This window comes from Rhea pennata, chromosome 3, assembly GCF_028389875.1.
Source record: "Rhea pennata isolate bPtePen1 chromosome 3, bPtePen1.pri, whole genome shotgun sequence".
NCBI lineage: Eukaryota > Metazoa > Chordata > Aves > Rheiformes > Rheidae > Rhea > Rhea pennata.
The window spans coordinates 67592084-67608820 of NC_084665.1; the positions used below are offsets into that span (position 1 = coordinate 67592084).

General features: G+C 39.8%; 1 protein-coding gene across 1 annotated transcript in view; it reads left to right on the forward strand.

The window, feature by feature from the left end:
- The first annotated feature begins 597 nt into the window (after positions 1 to 597).
- Positions 598 to 16737, forward strand: part of MOXD1 (monooxygenase DBH like 1) — a 50033-nt gene continuing 33893 nt past the window's right edge. The window contains exons 1-4 of the mRNA XM_062570905.1: positions 598 to 879; positions 12725 to 12871; positions 14390 to 14557; positions 14697 to 14780. Of these exons, the coding sequence (XP_062426889.1) occupies positions 616 to 879; positions 12725 to 12871; positions 14390 to 14557; positions 14697 to 14780 (663 nt within the window). The 5' untranslated portion in view covers positions 598 to 615. The remainder of the gene's footprint in view (positions 880 to 12724; positions 12872 to 14389; positions 14558 to 14696; positions 14781 to 16737) is intronic.

Below are 16737 nucleotides of genomic sequence, written 5' to 3' on the forward strand. Positions count from 1 at the left end.
CTGCAGCGCGGCTCCTTGCCCCGATGGGCGGCCGGGGAGAGGGGGCTGCAGCGCGGCTCCTTGCCCCGACAGGCGTCCGGGGAGGGGGGGCTGCAGCGCGGCTCCTTGCCCCGATGGGCGGCCGGAGAGAGGGGGCTGCAGCGCGGCTCCTTGCCCCGACGGGCGGCCGGGGAGAGGGGGCTGCAGCGCGGCTCCCTGCCCCGACGGGCGGCCGGGGAGGGGGGGGCTGCAGCGCAGCGCCCTGCCCCGACAGGCGGCCGGGGAGAGGGGGCTGCAGCGCGGCGCCCTGCCCCGACGGGCGGCCGGGGAGAGGGGTCTGCAGCGCGACTCCCTGCCCCGACGGGCGGCCGGGGGCGACGGCCGCAGCGCCGGGGCAGCGCGCCGCGAAGGCGCTGCCGTGGGGCGCGCTCCCCGACGGGGGGCGGCCGGCAAGGGCCGCCCGCAGTGGGGGCGGGCTGACCGGGGCACCCTGCCCCCCTTCTCCACACACACACGCACACGCGCGCGCACACACACACACGCACACGCACGCCCCTCCGCCGCTCACTCGCTCCCGCCCTCGCTCCGCCAGTGCGCGGCGGCCGCGGCCGGGGCCAGAGCCGGCGCGGCGGGAGGATGCGGCGACTGCGCCCCTGGGCGCTGGTGCTGGGCGGGCTGCTGTGCGCCGTCGCGGCGCCGCCGCGGAGCTACCCGCACAGCGCGGTGCTGGACGGGGCGGCCGCCTACCGCCTGCGCTGGGGCCGCCGCGGCAGCGCCCTCGCCTTCCGCCTGGAGGTGCGCACCCGCGGCTACGTGGGCTTCGGGCTGTCGGGCAGCGGCGGCATGGCCTCGGCCGACATCGTGGTGGGGGGCGTGGAGAGGGGCAAGCCCTACCTGCAGGTAAGGCCCGGCTGCCCGGCCCCGCCGCGGCCGGCCGCCCTCCCCGCGGGGCCCCGCGTCGCGCCCCGCGCCCCCTTTGTGCTCCGCTGTCCCCCTTCTTCGCCGCCCTCCTGCCACTCGCGACGCCCCCCGCTCTCCCCGCTGCTTCCTCGGCCGCCGCTCTGCACCTCTCTGCCGCTTGCTCCCCGCTCTCCGGTCCGTCCCATTGTTCTCCGCGCTTTTCCCCTCGGAGGAGCGACTCCCTTTCTGTCCGCTCCTTCCCTCTAAACTTCTGCGCTGGTTTCCTCGAAGGTGTCGGGTTTCCTTCCTCTTTATCCAGAAAATGCAACAGCCTTTTTCTCTCTCCTTGGGCACTCTTTCCCTGCTGGCCCTCTGAGCCTAGATGCGAAGAAGAAAGTGGAGAGCTGGGTGAGTCTCTTCCAGTGTGGTGGAGCTCCTTTCCCTCACAGTGCTGTAGTTTATTCATGCAATTAACGACTAACTGAGTTTTATCATTCCGGTTCTGTCTGATCTTCCTCTTTCTAATCCCACTGGCATGAGGGCATGATCCTGCTAACTCCCCAGACTGCTCACACCCTCGGCTGCTGTTGCACAGCGTGTGTACGACTCCCCTCGTTCGCATTCCTCCTCGCCTCACCTGGAAGCGTTTTGACCCTGTCCTTAAAAAGGGCTTCAGGAGTAAGTGCTTGGCTGAGCAGGTCGAAACTGCAAGGGGAAGAAGGGGCATGTGCCTTCCTCCTCCCCTGAGTTAGGTGGGCACAAGCCCGGGTGAAGTCCTTCGGGGCCGCGGGACCAGGGGCAGCGTGTCCAGCTGGTCACCGAGAGGGCCAGCAGGCAGGCCCAGCACCCTCGAATGACAACTTGTTGCTCTTACTAGCTGAGCTAATAGCTTTTGGAGAGGCAGTTCAAGAGCTGAGTAATACCTAGTTGTTAGAGCACAGTTGAGGAGTTATCTTTTTCTTCTTATGCTAGAGCTAGTTGATCTTTGAAGCCACTCCTTAAATTTTAAGTTATTTTTTCTTTTAAAGAATATGAACTGTTACTAACATTTCAGCACAGGAACACAAAATGTTTAATATTCTTCCTAGTATTTATTTATTGAGATTTCACAGAATTAAATCTTTTTTAGAAAAGGGGAGCTTTTAATATAAACATTTCTTTTTTTTTTCCTATTAGTTTACTACATGCAGTGTGGGCAAATATTTGTCTTGTTTAAGTTCAAACCAATGATTTTCAGAATGTTTGTTTGTTTTCTCCATATTTCAAAATGAAGATTATTTTTCAGAAAACCTCAGTCTAAATAAAACACTAATAATAAAAAACCCTATTCTAGTCATCTAGCAATGTAGCTCTTAGAGTCACAGAATGTAAGGCATGCTAGAGCCTAGCATTTCAGAAGATACATCTATTCACCTTTAAAAGAATCCCAAGCCTTGTGTTTGGCTGATTCGTTAATTGGGTTTGACTAAAACAAGCCTTTTAGAAAGGCATCCAAACCCAATATAAAGACATTCAGTGATGGAGAATCCATCACTTCCCATCGCAATTTGTGGAAATGGGGAGTCTTTCCTATTTCTTCTTTCCAATGCTAGTTTGTCCAGGCTCAGATTCTTACTATATATTTTCCCTACTAGATTAAAAAGTCTACTCCCCACACCCACCCTGTGGTTATTTAGGTACTGTAATCAAGTGACAGAATTCTCAGTTTTCTTTTGCATAAAATAAGTATATTGAGCCCTGTAAGTATCCCACTGCAGAGCATTTTCTCCAGCAGTCAAATCGCTTTTGTGGCTCTTGTCAGCACCCCTTAGGGGTTTTCATCATCCTTTAAAATGGATCAATACATACAGAATTCCATTCACCTTCCACAGATTTTATTCATTGTCATCACACAATAAATTACAACTGGGATGAAAAGAGAATGGATCATAGCAAGTGCCTCCTGTTACAGACACCTAACCTTTCTTTCCTGAAATTTGTATTTAACATATGAACATCTGCTATGCCAAGTGCTATAAGTTATTTTGTTGCATTGTCAAAGCAGATAATGCCGTGCTAAAATAATACTGTTTGCTTCGTTTGCTGACAACATATCTTTTTCTCCATGTCTTTTTCTCTATCCCCATTTCTTCAGTTTTAGATAGCAAGGTTTCTTTCTAAACTGGGGTGAGGTCTTTTAAAAAAGTTACTCCATTAAGAGCAACAGTTTACAGCAGTGTTTTTAAAAGACCTTACCCTAGTCTAAAAAGAAATAGAAGGAAAGGCTGAAAACAAAGAGGATGGAGTAAACTCTTTGAAGAAACAAAATTTGTCCAAAGGCTTTTTCTAGGCCAATAGAGGTTGATATAAAAAGAAGTACTCATTTTAAAATCCCATTTCAATTATATCTAATTCCTTACTTGATTCGAGCCACAAATACAGTTAATATTTTAAAAGCATTCTTTTAAGTATATATGATCCTTACAATATTCTTATTTAATAAGAATTTTTCATAGATAGTGCACTTGAAAGTGTATGGTTTTATACTTAGCTATGCTCTATAAAATATGTACACCCTATAATGAAAGAACTTACTTTTCTTTTTGGTTTTAGAACTATGTTTTTATTCCGTGATCATCAGTTGGAAAATGTTCATCGTGGTGAAAACTCTTAAAAAGATCATTTTTTGGTTTCTTTGAAAGTTTTGAGATGCTTGTTAGTGGCCTGATTTTCAGAAGTTGTTCTGAAACACCTTTATTGCCTTTCAAGTGGGCATTAAAATTGCTAGTCTCTTGAGAATTTAGCCTCTTTTTTCCCCCCTTAAGTCCTCTGACCTCCTTTAAATAGAAGTAGAAAGTGTTCTGCCTAAGGAAGAGCTGTCTTCTGGGAGTAGACATGTAAATGTAGTTAGACTACTACCATCAATAAACATAAAAGCGTATACTCCTTAATCTGTGAAGGTGCTTTGAGGTAAAAGTAAATTTTCAGAGAAGAGAGAAAACATTTCCTCTGGCATTTATTCTTCATCCTCTCGCAGCAAGAGGATGCAGTTCTCACCATCATCAGGCAATGCTTTCCTTTAAAAAATGCAACAACTCAAAGTCCTGGACATCTGACAGTAGTAGGTTGTACTTTCTCGTTCTTCATGTGTTTCCTGATTTTAGTATAATGAAGTACTCTGTTTATTTTGTTTTGCTTTTCCACATTGAAGCCTTATTGAAGCTAAAAGGATGTCTAGCGTAATAGGCAAAGGCTAAAATTATTTGAAAGACTGAATTTTAATTCCTTCTAAGTATCTCAAGCCGCATGGGAGAACAAAACAGAAAGAACTGCCATGGAGTACCAGAATAACTTTTTAAAGAGCTTTCTGAATGATCAGAGAATGATACATTTATTATTCTAATGTTTCAGGAGTTCAGTATTTTGAATGGAAACCTAGACATACTTTGGGAGGATGTAGAGTACATGCATAGCACAGACACATAGCATACTCTATTGCTCTGAGGGAGCCACCTCTATCATGCAGATGGAGAAAAAAGAGGGAGATCAGTGAGCAAATTATTCTGGCATGTCACTGAGAGCCCTGTGGTGACACAGCTGCAGATTATGTGGTGTTTGGGTGAGGCTGTTTGAGAAAAAGAATATACTAGATGAGTCTGGTGTTGGAAAGCTGGGAAGCTGCTTTTATCTCTGGCTGGGGGAGAGTGAAGAAGAAGAGTCCATACTTAGAAAAACATTACCATGCAATATTGCCATGGTCCCTTGCAGCATGCATTACTCTCTATAAACGTTCTTCGGACAGCTTTAGCTTTTGCATCTAGTTTTCCTCTTTTTCTACACATCCCTCTTTGGTGCTTATGAATTGACACAGCATGCATTTTCATGCTAGCCCCATGCTTTTTCCTTGGTCTCCACCCCTGTCTGGAATTGTGCATCCCCACCCACAGCACGTAGCTACTGAGAGCCCCATTTTGGGGAGACTAATCCTCCTTGATGAATGCCTATTTTGTGCAAGTTACACAAGAGAGTTGCATTGTTCTAATCTTCTGTTGAACTTCCACAGAAATAGTCCTTACTGGGGTGAATAGGGACTGTGTATCACTAAAAAGTACTTTATTATTCATTACAGCCTTGCTTGTTAACTGTCACCCAAACTAAAGAATATCTGTTATCAAATGTATCCCATAGAGTTAGCTTAATTGCTCATAGGGAAGTACTTGGAACAGATTTTAAAGGACAGAAAACAGTGAGCATTCTCTCTACTTAACGATATGCTGCTTTTAAGTGCACTCATGCCAACAGCAACAAAAGAAGTGTTTAGAAAACAACTTGAAAGGGACCAAAAGGGAGATGCAAAGTGCGGGCCACGCTGACATATCTCAGTTGGTGCTTTGTTGGAGGTATTTCATGCCTTTGGGCATTGTGGCAAAATTTCCAGATGACTAACAAGTCCCTCTTGGCTTCAGCGTGGGGCATAAAGAGACACTACCATGTACATCTCCACTGGCTGGATGCTTTGTATTTCTCTTTCAGAGGTACAATAGTTAGGACAAGGAAGCAACAACAGATGTACAAAAGATGAGAGTATTCTGTAGATCTTCTGTACTGCAGGCTTTGGGGGAGTTTGGTGTAAGATTTTTTTTTTTTTTTTTTTTTTGAGGGGTAAAGCTTTTCTTGTACTTAGGATTTTAGAGACACCAGGAAAATTCAGTGTCCTTACAACGTTTCACACCTAGGAGAAGATGGGAATGTAACCACTTTGAGTGATGCAAGAGTTCAAAATAATGAGGGGATAATTTCACATTAAAAAAGATCTTAGAAATAGGAGGAGGCTAAGAGGAGATTTTCTTAGGAATTTTGGGCACAAGCATCATTGATAATTGTGCTCCAAAATCTCTTAAGTGTTTTGAAAACTGTTGCTCATAATTGAAGTAATTAAAGTAATTAAAACAAGAAAATGGGTACTTTTAAATGTGGCTCCTGTATAAGGAATGTTCCTTGTGATAAGGTACAGTTGTGAGATTGGATTATGAAGTATCTCCTAGTTACAGGTTTTCTTTCCCTTAAAACACAATCGCTGCATGTTTTGTCTAGTCTGTTTTTGTTAGGATAGTCTTTAATCCAGCTCTCTAGCTTCTAATATAGCTAGAGGATAACCTTTTACATGAACATTTATTCTTGATGCAAAGGCTCCAAGAAATCCTTGGGACTGCACTGCAAAGTCGTATTATCTACCCTAAAGAGTGATGTCATATTTCAACTTCTAACCCTAGTGCTTCTTGTGCCTTTGTATGATAAGCTGGAGAGCTCTCCACATTTCAGTGTTTTTCATTTGTATGTGTAGTAACTGGTATTTTTAAATCTGCCTGGAATGTCACAGAAACCAAGGAGTTTTGCTGTAGGTTCTGGGCGATCCTTGAAGCAGCCTCTGGCTGTACTTAACTACGTATAAGAAATACGCTAAAATGTATGCAAATGGCTTACAGTTTGAATGAGGAAAAATGTAAGTAACTATGCTTCATATGTAAAAAGTACATAACCTTCTTTTGCAAAGAAAATATGTATACATGTTCACACACATTATTTATGTAAATGCAGAAGTGGAAAATGTGTAACTTTGTGGATTTGCATATATGTGCATTTAAAATATAGACACATCCACAGTTATTTGGTACAAATAAAATTTTTCTGTCCTTATTAAAGTTAATAGTCTACCTGAAATAAATAAGGCACATTTACTCTAATGTAATTCAGTCAGTTTAACTGGAATTGTACCAGGAGGAGATACAATTTCTTGGAACTATTCACATGAGTAAGATCTGGGCTTCTTAACAAGGAGTGAATCATTTCTTACTATTTTTGTGTTTATGTAAAAAAAAAAACCAACAAAAAAAGCCCAGTAAATTAATTTTGAACAAACTGTTCATAAGCAGCAGCTGAACTTACTATTGTACAACTACTTTAGGAACTTCTTGGAATTGCTTAATTGCTGCTTAATTGCTGTCATAATACCTTTTTCTTTGGATATTTTTTCTTTTGGGGCCAATTCTACGATTGAGTCAGTCAACTGGAGTAATCTCAAGGTGTTTCTATATGATGAAGTGAGGCTTTCAGACTTGTACTTCTTGTTAGTTTTCTGTGGGTGCTCTGCTTTTTAATAAAATAAGAATATGGTAAGATCTTTACCTTAAACTCAAGCTGAAATTATGTGAGGTTGAAAACAGTTTGGTTTGCTTATTTGTGAACTCATGTTCTGTTTGATTCTTACCAAATAAAAGATGAAAACATCTTTTTTGTGGTATTATCCAGTGTGTGCTGGAAGCACGGGCAGCAGGATTCCATCTAAATTAAATGTAACAATAAAAAGGAGTTTTTTTTTTTTTTTTTTTTTTTTTTTTTTGAGGGGGAAACTCAGAAAGGCATAGCTTGGTGGAGTTTTTAAACAAAAGTTTTGGTCTGTTCTTTTGAGTACCATAGCAGTTTATCTGTCCTGTTTATAAGAGGATAGATGCTCTGCTGCACCAAGTTTCATCTTGGTTATAGCTTCCCAATTCCTTGGCCAAACTTGTCTCCAGCCCTGGTCTTTGACACTAGTTTGGGGTTACTCAGAGCTGCATGAGCTGGCTGTGGGCCATAGGCCAGGACTGGTTGCAACACAGCTTGTTTTTCCCTCCTTTTTCCCACTGCTGGCCTGTACCTTCGTGCTCTCGTAACGGTTCAGTCTGCTCTGGACGAGAGTGATCCCCAGGTTAGCGCCAGGCAGGATTTGTAAATCTTGGAGGCAGATCTTTGCTCACAAGTCAAGCCTGCCAGGCAATTGCTGCATGGGGCCTCAGTTTGAGGGTTATTTTATGTTCCTCGAGGTTGAAAGGTGCTGCATATAATTTAGCGTGGGAAATGGATACCATAAACAAAACGGTCTTGTACATTGTTAAGGTTCAGGGAGGGAGCTCCATAGACACCTGTTTGAGTATGTGATGACAGCTGGTAACATTTTTTTTGGTCAGGATTCCTTGTGCAGCTGTGCTTATGTTCTTGAATGGTAAAATAGCCTATTTGCATCTTTCTTTACCTCCATAAGAAATTTTTCTCCCTGATGGTTTGTATAGCAGCAATCAGAAACTGTATATGCTGCAAAACATTTTTTAAGAGAGATGAAGAGAGAGGTTAATAGGATTTAAAATACAATGTAACATCATCAGCTTCACTTGTGATGAAGATCATAAAATGGCTTGTATAATCAGAAAGATTTTTCACTTTCCATGTGTTTTTTCAACTTCTAGCTAGCATAAAGAACAAGATACCTAATTATTTGACTGATGGCACTACTTAGCCTGGAGCATAAAATACCAGCTTATGCAGTATAATCAAAGAGAGTGCAGAAACTTTAAATATGTTATGTTTCAAATGTAAACAGTTTACATAGTCAAATGATCAAATAAAAATAAAAATTGTTGCTATTATGTAGCAGGACAACTAGCGCTTCCTAAACATTGTAAATTTTAAACATCTATTATTTAAATAACCAAAATAAGATGTTTGTGCTAGAAAAATATAGTCCATTTCACCCTTATCTTCTGTTTCTGCTTACACTTCTGTAAAGTTAATGTAAAACTTCGGCAATTTTGTTTTAAGTATAATATATGCTTTTGTGTGTACAAGAAGCTGAAAAATCTGGTTTCAAGTGCTGAATCAGTAAATTAATCTATATTTTTCTCGTTTGTACAGACTGTTTCAGAAATTCGGTGTTAAGGGTTTGATGATTATCACAGATCTGTACTGGAGCTCCATGAAATTCTAAACAACTTGGATCATTATAATCTTCCTTCCAGAAGATACAGGTTTTCTAAGTAACGATATGAGGTGGCAAAACGAAATCTGTTTGAAAGCAGCCACAGTATTGGAGCTTTTTCCTATCCAGTAAGAAAAAGGAACTATTCTAATAGGAGGCACATTTAAGCCCAGCCATGATAGATATTGAAGCACTGTAATTCTGTTGATGCAAATGTCACGCTATATTCTCAACAGGATTAAATCCATGCAACTTGTAAATCTAGATGAGTGCCGTGTTATGGGAGTAGATTCCAGGGAGAATTTGGAACCATATTTAGATATCCTAACTTCAACTGAAGTTCATGTACTGAATGTTCCCTGTCTGACTCCTGGTGCATTCATCCTCTCTGCCATTCTTTGGCCTCCTAAGCTACTTTTCAAAGGCCTTTAGAGGTACCCAGCTTTCTCTTTGATTAGGCACAAAGATTTAAGTGGAGTGTAGGTAGCCCAAATATGGTGTTTTGACTGGATTTGTGCTATAGAAAAAGGATTTTAATTTCTTCATACTTTTCTACTCTGAAAAGAATCATCTCTAGATCTATTTTTAATATTTGTGACACCACCCTCCCAAATTGCAAGGGCCTTAATTAAATATAAGAAAATAAAATAAAGGATTTGTGTCCTAATGCCTGAGTAGATTTGCTTAATAAATAATAGGCGTTACACAGGCCTTGATTATTAAGCATGATACTAGCTGATTGGAATGCCCAAAATTTTCTTGGCAAAGAGAAATGCCTTTTTCTTTACCAAGATACTGCTGAAAGGATGTGGTGCTGCAACTTGTCAACATGCCCTCGTTCTTGAGGACCTCCTTTTGTTCATTAGCCTTTGTACACATATACCATATGTTAAAGGCTCTTAAGCTGTGATGACTAAATTGAGCAAAATCTGTGCAGTTTGACTTAAAATCCACTGTATGAAACAAAAAGAGATCAGTATATTTCCTTGACAATACGGCCTTATTTTGTTTTCAAACAAACTATTTTCATGTCAGAACTTGAACAATCAAATGCTGGTCAGAAATTTTCTTGTCATTTGATTTGATTTTTGTGATGAATATCTGGATAATTTTCAGCAGCAGTCATAAAAATAGTAATAGAGGCAGTTAATAACTCTGAAGTAGCTCCTGTCAAACTTACTCACGCTTGCTTCTTGCAGTGGAGTGTCATTGCGCTCGGAGGAGTTCCACTGCAGTCAGTGGAGCTGGGATTTAGGGAATATCCTCCATACCCTGGGATGTGTCAAGGTGGAACATATCAGGTAGTAACTGTAAGCAGAGACTGTGAATTCATTACTTCACAGAAATTTTCACATGGGACAGATTAATGTTAGTTGGTCAGATTAACATCTACCCACAAAATACGTTGAGGTGAGTCACCAGAAGTAGGTGCCGCTCAAAGCTGGCAATGCTGTTCGGCGAGATGAGCTCCCCAGGCCCTCCCCAGCTGAGCCTTTCTCTCCTGGGGGCTTCCCACAGCTCCAGGCTCTGGGATGGGCCATGGCCATAGCACCTTTGGAGCAGCAGTCTCTCATCAGTGCAAAATGAGCCCCTCATGGTAGATCAGATCTGTGACCTTTCCTTGACTGTCATCCATACAAATGAAACAGTTATGCAGACACTGATGTTATTGAGGCACATCTGAGCTGATACCTTAACTACACAACTTCTTGAGTTATTTTTGCATTCTCCCTGCAGGCTCCTAGAAGTCAGAGCTATAGCACAAGCAATTTTTTGATACAGTTATATCCTCCGGAGTTGTTAAGAAATGACATAGTTCTACTAGAAAAATATTTGCAGTGTAGACCAACTCGTAGGCACCTATCTTTGCTTCAGATTTCTGAAGTTTTCTTCACAGCCATTTCAGGCAAAGACTTTCAATCTGTTTCAATGTGGATTTATTCTAGAAAAGCTGTTCTTAAGTTTCTATTCCTGAATAATTTAATTCAATGTATGGGTGCTTATTCTAATACAAAGGGTGCCTTCTTCCAATTTAATGTAAGATTTCGGCAAAGCTATCACACGTAAATAAAAGTTGATTGTTCTCAAAGCTACATTTCTAGTCCAGGCAAGCCCTTACTATTTTTTAGATGAAAGCAGAGATTCTGGAGAGAAATATCTTCAAAGTAGAGATAGCGCTACATATAGATATACACTGTCTGTTTCCAAGCTCTGATGTAGGAGTGACAAGGGTTTCCAACAATTTGATCCCATAAAATATCCATCTTCAAGAAACAGCCAGGAACAAGTCTATTATTTCCACCTGGAAAAGCAAACCCCAAATTCTTTCTCTAAACAAACATAGCCCATCCGTTTTCTTTCTTTCAACAGATAACTGCAGATCTGAGACCCCTCTTTTTCTCTCTGTTGATGATTATGTTTCCACATGTGTATTCTTTCACGTATGTATTCATTCACCCATAGTCAAGAAGAGTGGTGACAGGAAAAGAATGATTCTTTTCAGCACCTTTAAAAAAGATTTTGAAGTTTAGGTTTGTTCTAGGACAGAGAAAATCCAAAGCCTGCCCACAGTTTGTTTTCATTCGGTTAAAAATGGCCAGCTTTTTCCTCTTTTCTTCCTGGGAATTGCATCCTGACTGAGGCATGGTTTTATAAAGATGTTCATCTAAGGTAATATACCTATAATGAAATGTTTAGGCATGCAGTTATTCATACGTATATAAAAGGCTGATCAGCTTGTGAATGCTGACTGGTGTGCACATGGTCTCTTGGCGCACACAAAAGTCTCAGGGGTGGGGTTAAGTTTAAGACTAGGATTAAAGCTCCTAAGTGATCCTTTAGTGAATTAGAAAGGTATCGGCTAATTTAACAGCATCAAAATACTTGGACGTAAGATTTTAAAAATTTACAGCCGTGTCTCCACTTTAGCAAAGGGACATGAAAGCTGCAGATCTCTGTAAAAGTAAATGAAAGTCTGATATCTTCAAAAGCAAATGCCTTCAAGAAAGAGCAGGCGTTGCATTATTTTGCTGAGAAAGCTACGTGATTAATGGTGTCTGCCTGTAAGCTGTTTGCCATCAGAAAGAGTTCTACTAGTTGAAAAGAAAAAAAAATATCTCTCAACAAAATTGTTTGACACGGAGAGGAAGGTCATGTATTCTGGGAAAAGGAGATGTTTCTCTAGCCGAGGGCCAGACGCTCTCCTCTAGCGATCAGTGCGCAGCACATTCCCCCAGCCACCGTCCCCTGGCCCAAAGCAGGCAGAAAGAGCTTAAAACTTGAAAACGGGTGGCCAAAGCCTTGCGTTTGGTGTCCGGCGGGGAGCGGGGTGCAGCCGGACCGCAGCTGCCCACGGCGCTGAGGAATTCAGGGGTGAGGAGGTTAATGACGGCACGGTACCGAAGCAGCTTCGGCTTTATGCGATGCCCCTGCTAAACTGCAGACTGGGGTCATCTGCCTTTCACTGAAGAAAAGAAAAAAGATTAAAAAAAAAAAAAAAAAGAAAAAAGAGAGAGAAAGAGAGAAAGAGAGATAAAAGCTCAAATCAGCAAATAAACACCAAAACACTTCAGGGGCTTTTTGTATGAACAGGGCATTTTTTATACCTGTTAACTGCAGTATTTCTGGTTCCTGTAGTTTTTAATTGAAGTGTTAGGTTTTTTTGTGGGAAAAAAAGCGAAAGCAGTTGGGAAAGATGTAATGACAATACTATCGATGTGAATCTTTTAAGTAAAATTCAGGAATTTCCCCTGAAATTCCAGACATCTCAGTTGCAATAAATAGGCTTGTTGATTCTTGAGTATCAGAATCCCTTTATTTTTGTAGTTTTGTACAAGCAGGGTATTTTTCGTAGTCATCCAAGACTAAAGTAGTTTATCAAGGTGACTTGCTTGCTGAACATTTTTAGACCAAAAGCTGTTAAGTGTCATTCTCAAGTTATTACCTGATACAAAACTGTAATGCTTCAATATTTTACATAAGGATCTGTCTTAAGGGGTTCAGTATTTGACATAAAGTTGTATTTTTAAATAATATATTAGGTATTAATAATGGTCCCCCTTTTATTTTCAACAGGATTATTTTACAGATGAAAACAGAGTACTTAAAAAGGACCCTCACCAGGATTACCACCTGGAATACGCCATGGAAAATAGCACACATACAATATTGGCTTTTAGCAGAGAACTGCACACTTGTGATACAAACGATAAGAGTATAACGGTAAGATGCACTGCTTATATGTAGAGAGATCAAGTAATGAAGATAGGGCAAGAGCATGTGGGAATATGAAGCAGGGTGTTAAAATCTTCTCTCTTATTAGTTAAAAGGAAAGAATTACATAAATTCAGCTAGAAAGTGTGTTTGTCCAGCTCCCAATACACTTTGCAAAACCTCAGTTTTTCAGCTTAAATTTACCAAGAAAAATACTTTTATGTATATTGTTAGGTATGAATTGTTATATTTTAGTTTCAGCTAGCTTTATTCCTCTAATATAGTGCATTACATTCTCTGATTTCTAAGGCACATAAGGATTTCTAATTTCTAAGGATTGAAACAGGGTACCCATCAAGTCCTATATGCCACAGTTACAGGCAATCATTCAAGAGATGCCAACTTCAGAAACACTGGTCAAGTCTTACACTAGCTTATAATTAATCTCAAAGCTAGGCTTCTAAAAAAGTTTGGAGAGTATGGTATTAAATTGTATTCTGTGGCTTTATTTCTGTATTAAAAATTAAAATCAGAAAGAGTAATGATAAATCTTTACTTTTCATAGTAAATTATTTTGTTGTCCTAGTGGCAGCTGTACTCTTTCTAAGCACTATTGTAAATTATATGAATTTGATGACTTTCATATTGGACCTAATAGATTTGCAACAATTTCTATTCTTTGGATTTTTTTACTTCTCATTTTAGAAGCATTACTATAATAGTTTAATGCCATTTTAATTGTCTGTATTTTCATAATTTGTGCAAAAATAACAACATAAGGAGCTGAAAGATACAGGAAGAAAATCCGCAGCTGTATAAACTGCCAGAACCCCAGGCAGTTGATGGATCTATGATTTTTGCACCTGCTCCAAATTGCTTCAGTATAACTTAACATTCTGGGACCTTTGCTATTTATTAGAATATTTTGTCTCAAGGGCGGTTGTTGCATTCTGAGAATAGGTTACAGAGAATTAATCTGCACTGTAGCTGTAGATGATTTTTTAAGATGCAAATCTGTTCTTGTAATTCAATGTCTATCTTCCCTACCATGTAGGGGATAACAATTCACAGAAGATATTCAGATCTTTACACTTGAGCCTGGAAATTATTTCGGATGGATAGTTCGCAGCTGCTGGCCAGAGGAGTCACACCTCTAGAAAAATTCATTTTATGTGTTTAGCTGGTTATCTTTTTATGGATCTTCTCTGCTATTTGCAGATATGGTTTAAGTTTGCTACATTAATGGTAAGAACCTCTCGGAGAGCGATTCAGCTTCTGCAGATCTACATTGAAACCTATGAGTATAAAATATAATCAAGAGGAATGAAAGCAGAAACATGAGGCTTAATTTTAGGGACAAAATTGTGTCAGTAGATGTTTTCTCGTCTGGTATAAATTGTCATTGTTTAAATGCAGTGACACCTCAGTCTTATTTATCTCAGCAATTATCTGAGCCATACTGTGAGGAAGATATTCTTCCTATTCCTTTTGATTTTCCTTTATTTATTTTATTTTATTTTTTTGAAGGAGAGCACAGTACGGGTAATATGGGCCTATCACCATGAAGATATGGGAGAAGCAGGTCAAAATTATCATGGGTCTAACCGTGGTTCAAAAAGTCTACGTTTGCTGAATCCCGAGAAAGCGGAAGTTTCCTCTGCCTCTCTGCCATACTTTGACCTGATGAACAAAGACGTAAGTTACTTTGGTTTTGGGGTTTATGTGGAGATAGGGATGAGGTGGCAACCAGACTTCTTGGCTTAAGCAATGGGGCAATGCAACAGGGCAATGCAACTTTTATGACAATAATTTCTTTCTCTTTTTATTAAGACAGGTGCCTATACCAGATAAAGATACAACATATTGGTGCCAAATGTTTAAGATTCCTGTACGACATGAAAAGCATCATGTGATAAAGGTGAGCGGTTCAGACTGTGAAAAATCCCATTCTTGTTTTTACATTTAGAGGAGTTCAGATGTTAACAAGTCCTCTTCAAATCATTTTTTGTACTTTCAGAACTTGTTTCCCTACTTACTGGAGTAAAAGCAAGACCTCTTGAATGTTTTCACAAGAGTATGTGTATGTGTCACAAAGACTGGTCCTGGTGTGCCCTAACAGCTCGCATGCAGGGTGACAGAGAGCCTGCCTTTCCCTTCTATGCTCTCTCTCCATTAAGAAAATGAGGCTGAAAATTATGTTTAACCATAAAAAAAATTTGGCAAAGCCTATGCAAAATTTTATAAAAGCATGTTCCATCAAGTTTCTACTTTTATAGAAGAATGTCATCAATTTCTCTTAAAGTGGAGTAATATTAGATTCAAAAAACTAAGTTGAGAAGTTTGTATGCAGGGCCAGATCCTTATTGAGTTCAGTTACCTTTTTTTCAATGACTTCAGTGAAGCTATTCCAAGTTACATCATGTGAACAGAGACTATGATCTTTGACTGTATGCAATCCAAACATGAAAAAAAGCTATCATTATGGATGATGTATTTTAGTTAGAAATTAAGGAAAATATTGAAAGAGTGTAAAATTTTATGCAAGTTTCAGAGTGATCCAAACTGATTTCAAAACTCACATGCATAAACATTTCCTGTAGTAAGTTTTATAACTTTTCTTCTATTTGGAACTGAAAGTTTAAGAGTGCTGCAAGAAAGATAGTTCGTTCTTACATTCCTTCCAAGAAGCAATTCACACAAGATCTCATAAAAGAACACCTTCCTATTGTTGTTCTAGGCTGCTTAAGGCAGCACAGTGATATAGCTAGTTAAAATAAATATCCAAGCATGGAGGCACTTTTGCTAGTCATTCTTCATTAATTGAATGGTTTATGAACAGTAGCCTTAAAATCATTGCATATGTATCAATAAGCATTAAAAGATTTTAGGCTTACAGGGAAAACATGAAGAAAAAGAAAAGACAGAGGTAGTTAAAAGGTGATTCTGAAGCAAGTACTTCTTGACTTAAGTTTTAGGTATGCATAATTATATGAACACAGCTATTGAATCAGACCCCACATTTTTATTTCTGTTTATTTCGATTAATACTTTTAAGCATTCAGTTTTATTCCATCTGGAATTACTATCAGTCGTATTTCTCCAATGAATTCAGTAAGACTGCTCATTTAAAATAAGAGAACTTAATACATAATCTTCACTGTGTGTATGAGAAATATATATAATTATTCTGAAATATTGTGGGTTTCAGTACTTTATCAGAATGAAGAATTGTGAGGTCCAATTTTTTTCCTTTAGGTAATTACTTATTAAACCCACCTGAAGTTAATGACAGCTAGTTTCACAGATGTTGATGGAAAGCAGAATTTGCCTGGAATATAATATATTTGTTAGTATTCCTAGCTTTCTGCTTTCAAGTGAGAGTACTTTAGAATCATGATTTCCATATTAAATTTGGTAGAAGTTGGTATAGGCTACTATGCAAAAAAGCTCTCTGGAACTATTTATTATTTATATTTACTGAATTTATCTTCAATACTTCAAATATGTTTCACCTGACAGCATACACAGTTATTTAAAGAATAACTTTTCATCAGTTGAAGCTAAAAAATTGTTTTCATTCAGAAATGCATTGATTAATTTTTCAGAAAAGTTTCATATTCTTTATTTTTACTATGATGCATAAAGAATATTATAATTCTAGAAATAACATTTTGAGGACTGCAATTTGTTTATTATTAACTATTAAAATTAGAATGGCATTCCTAAATTTTCCAGCTTCAGAAAAGTAAACAAATTTCATATTGCTTTTTCTTTTCTAACTTAAAAATGGTTGGAGAGAGAGAAAAATGTTTGCAGAAAGAGTGAAGAATTAATTTAGAAATACTTCCTTAGCATTTCTTTGTGGAGTACAGCTT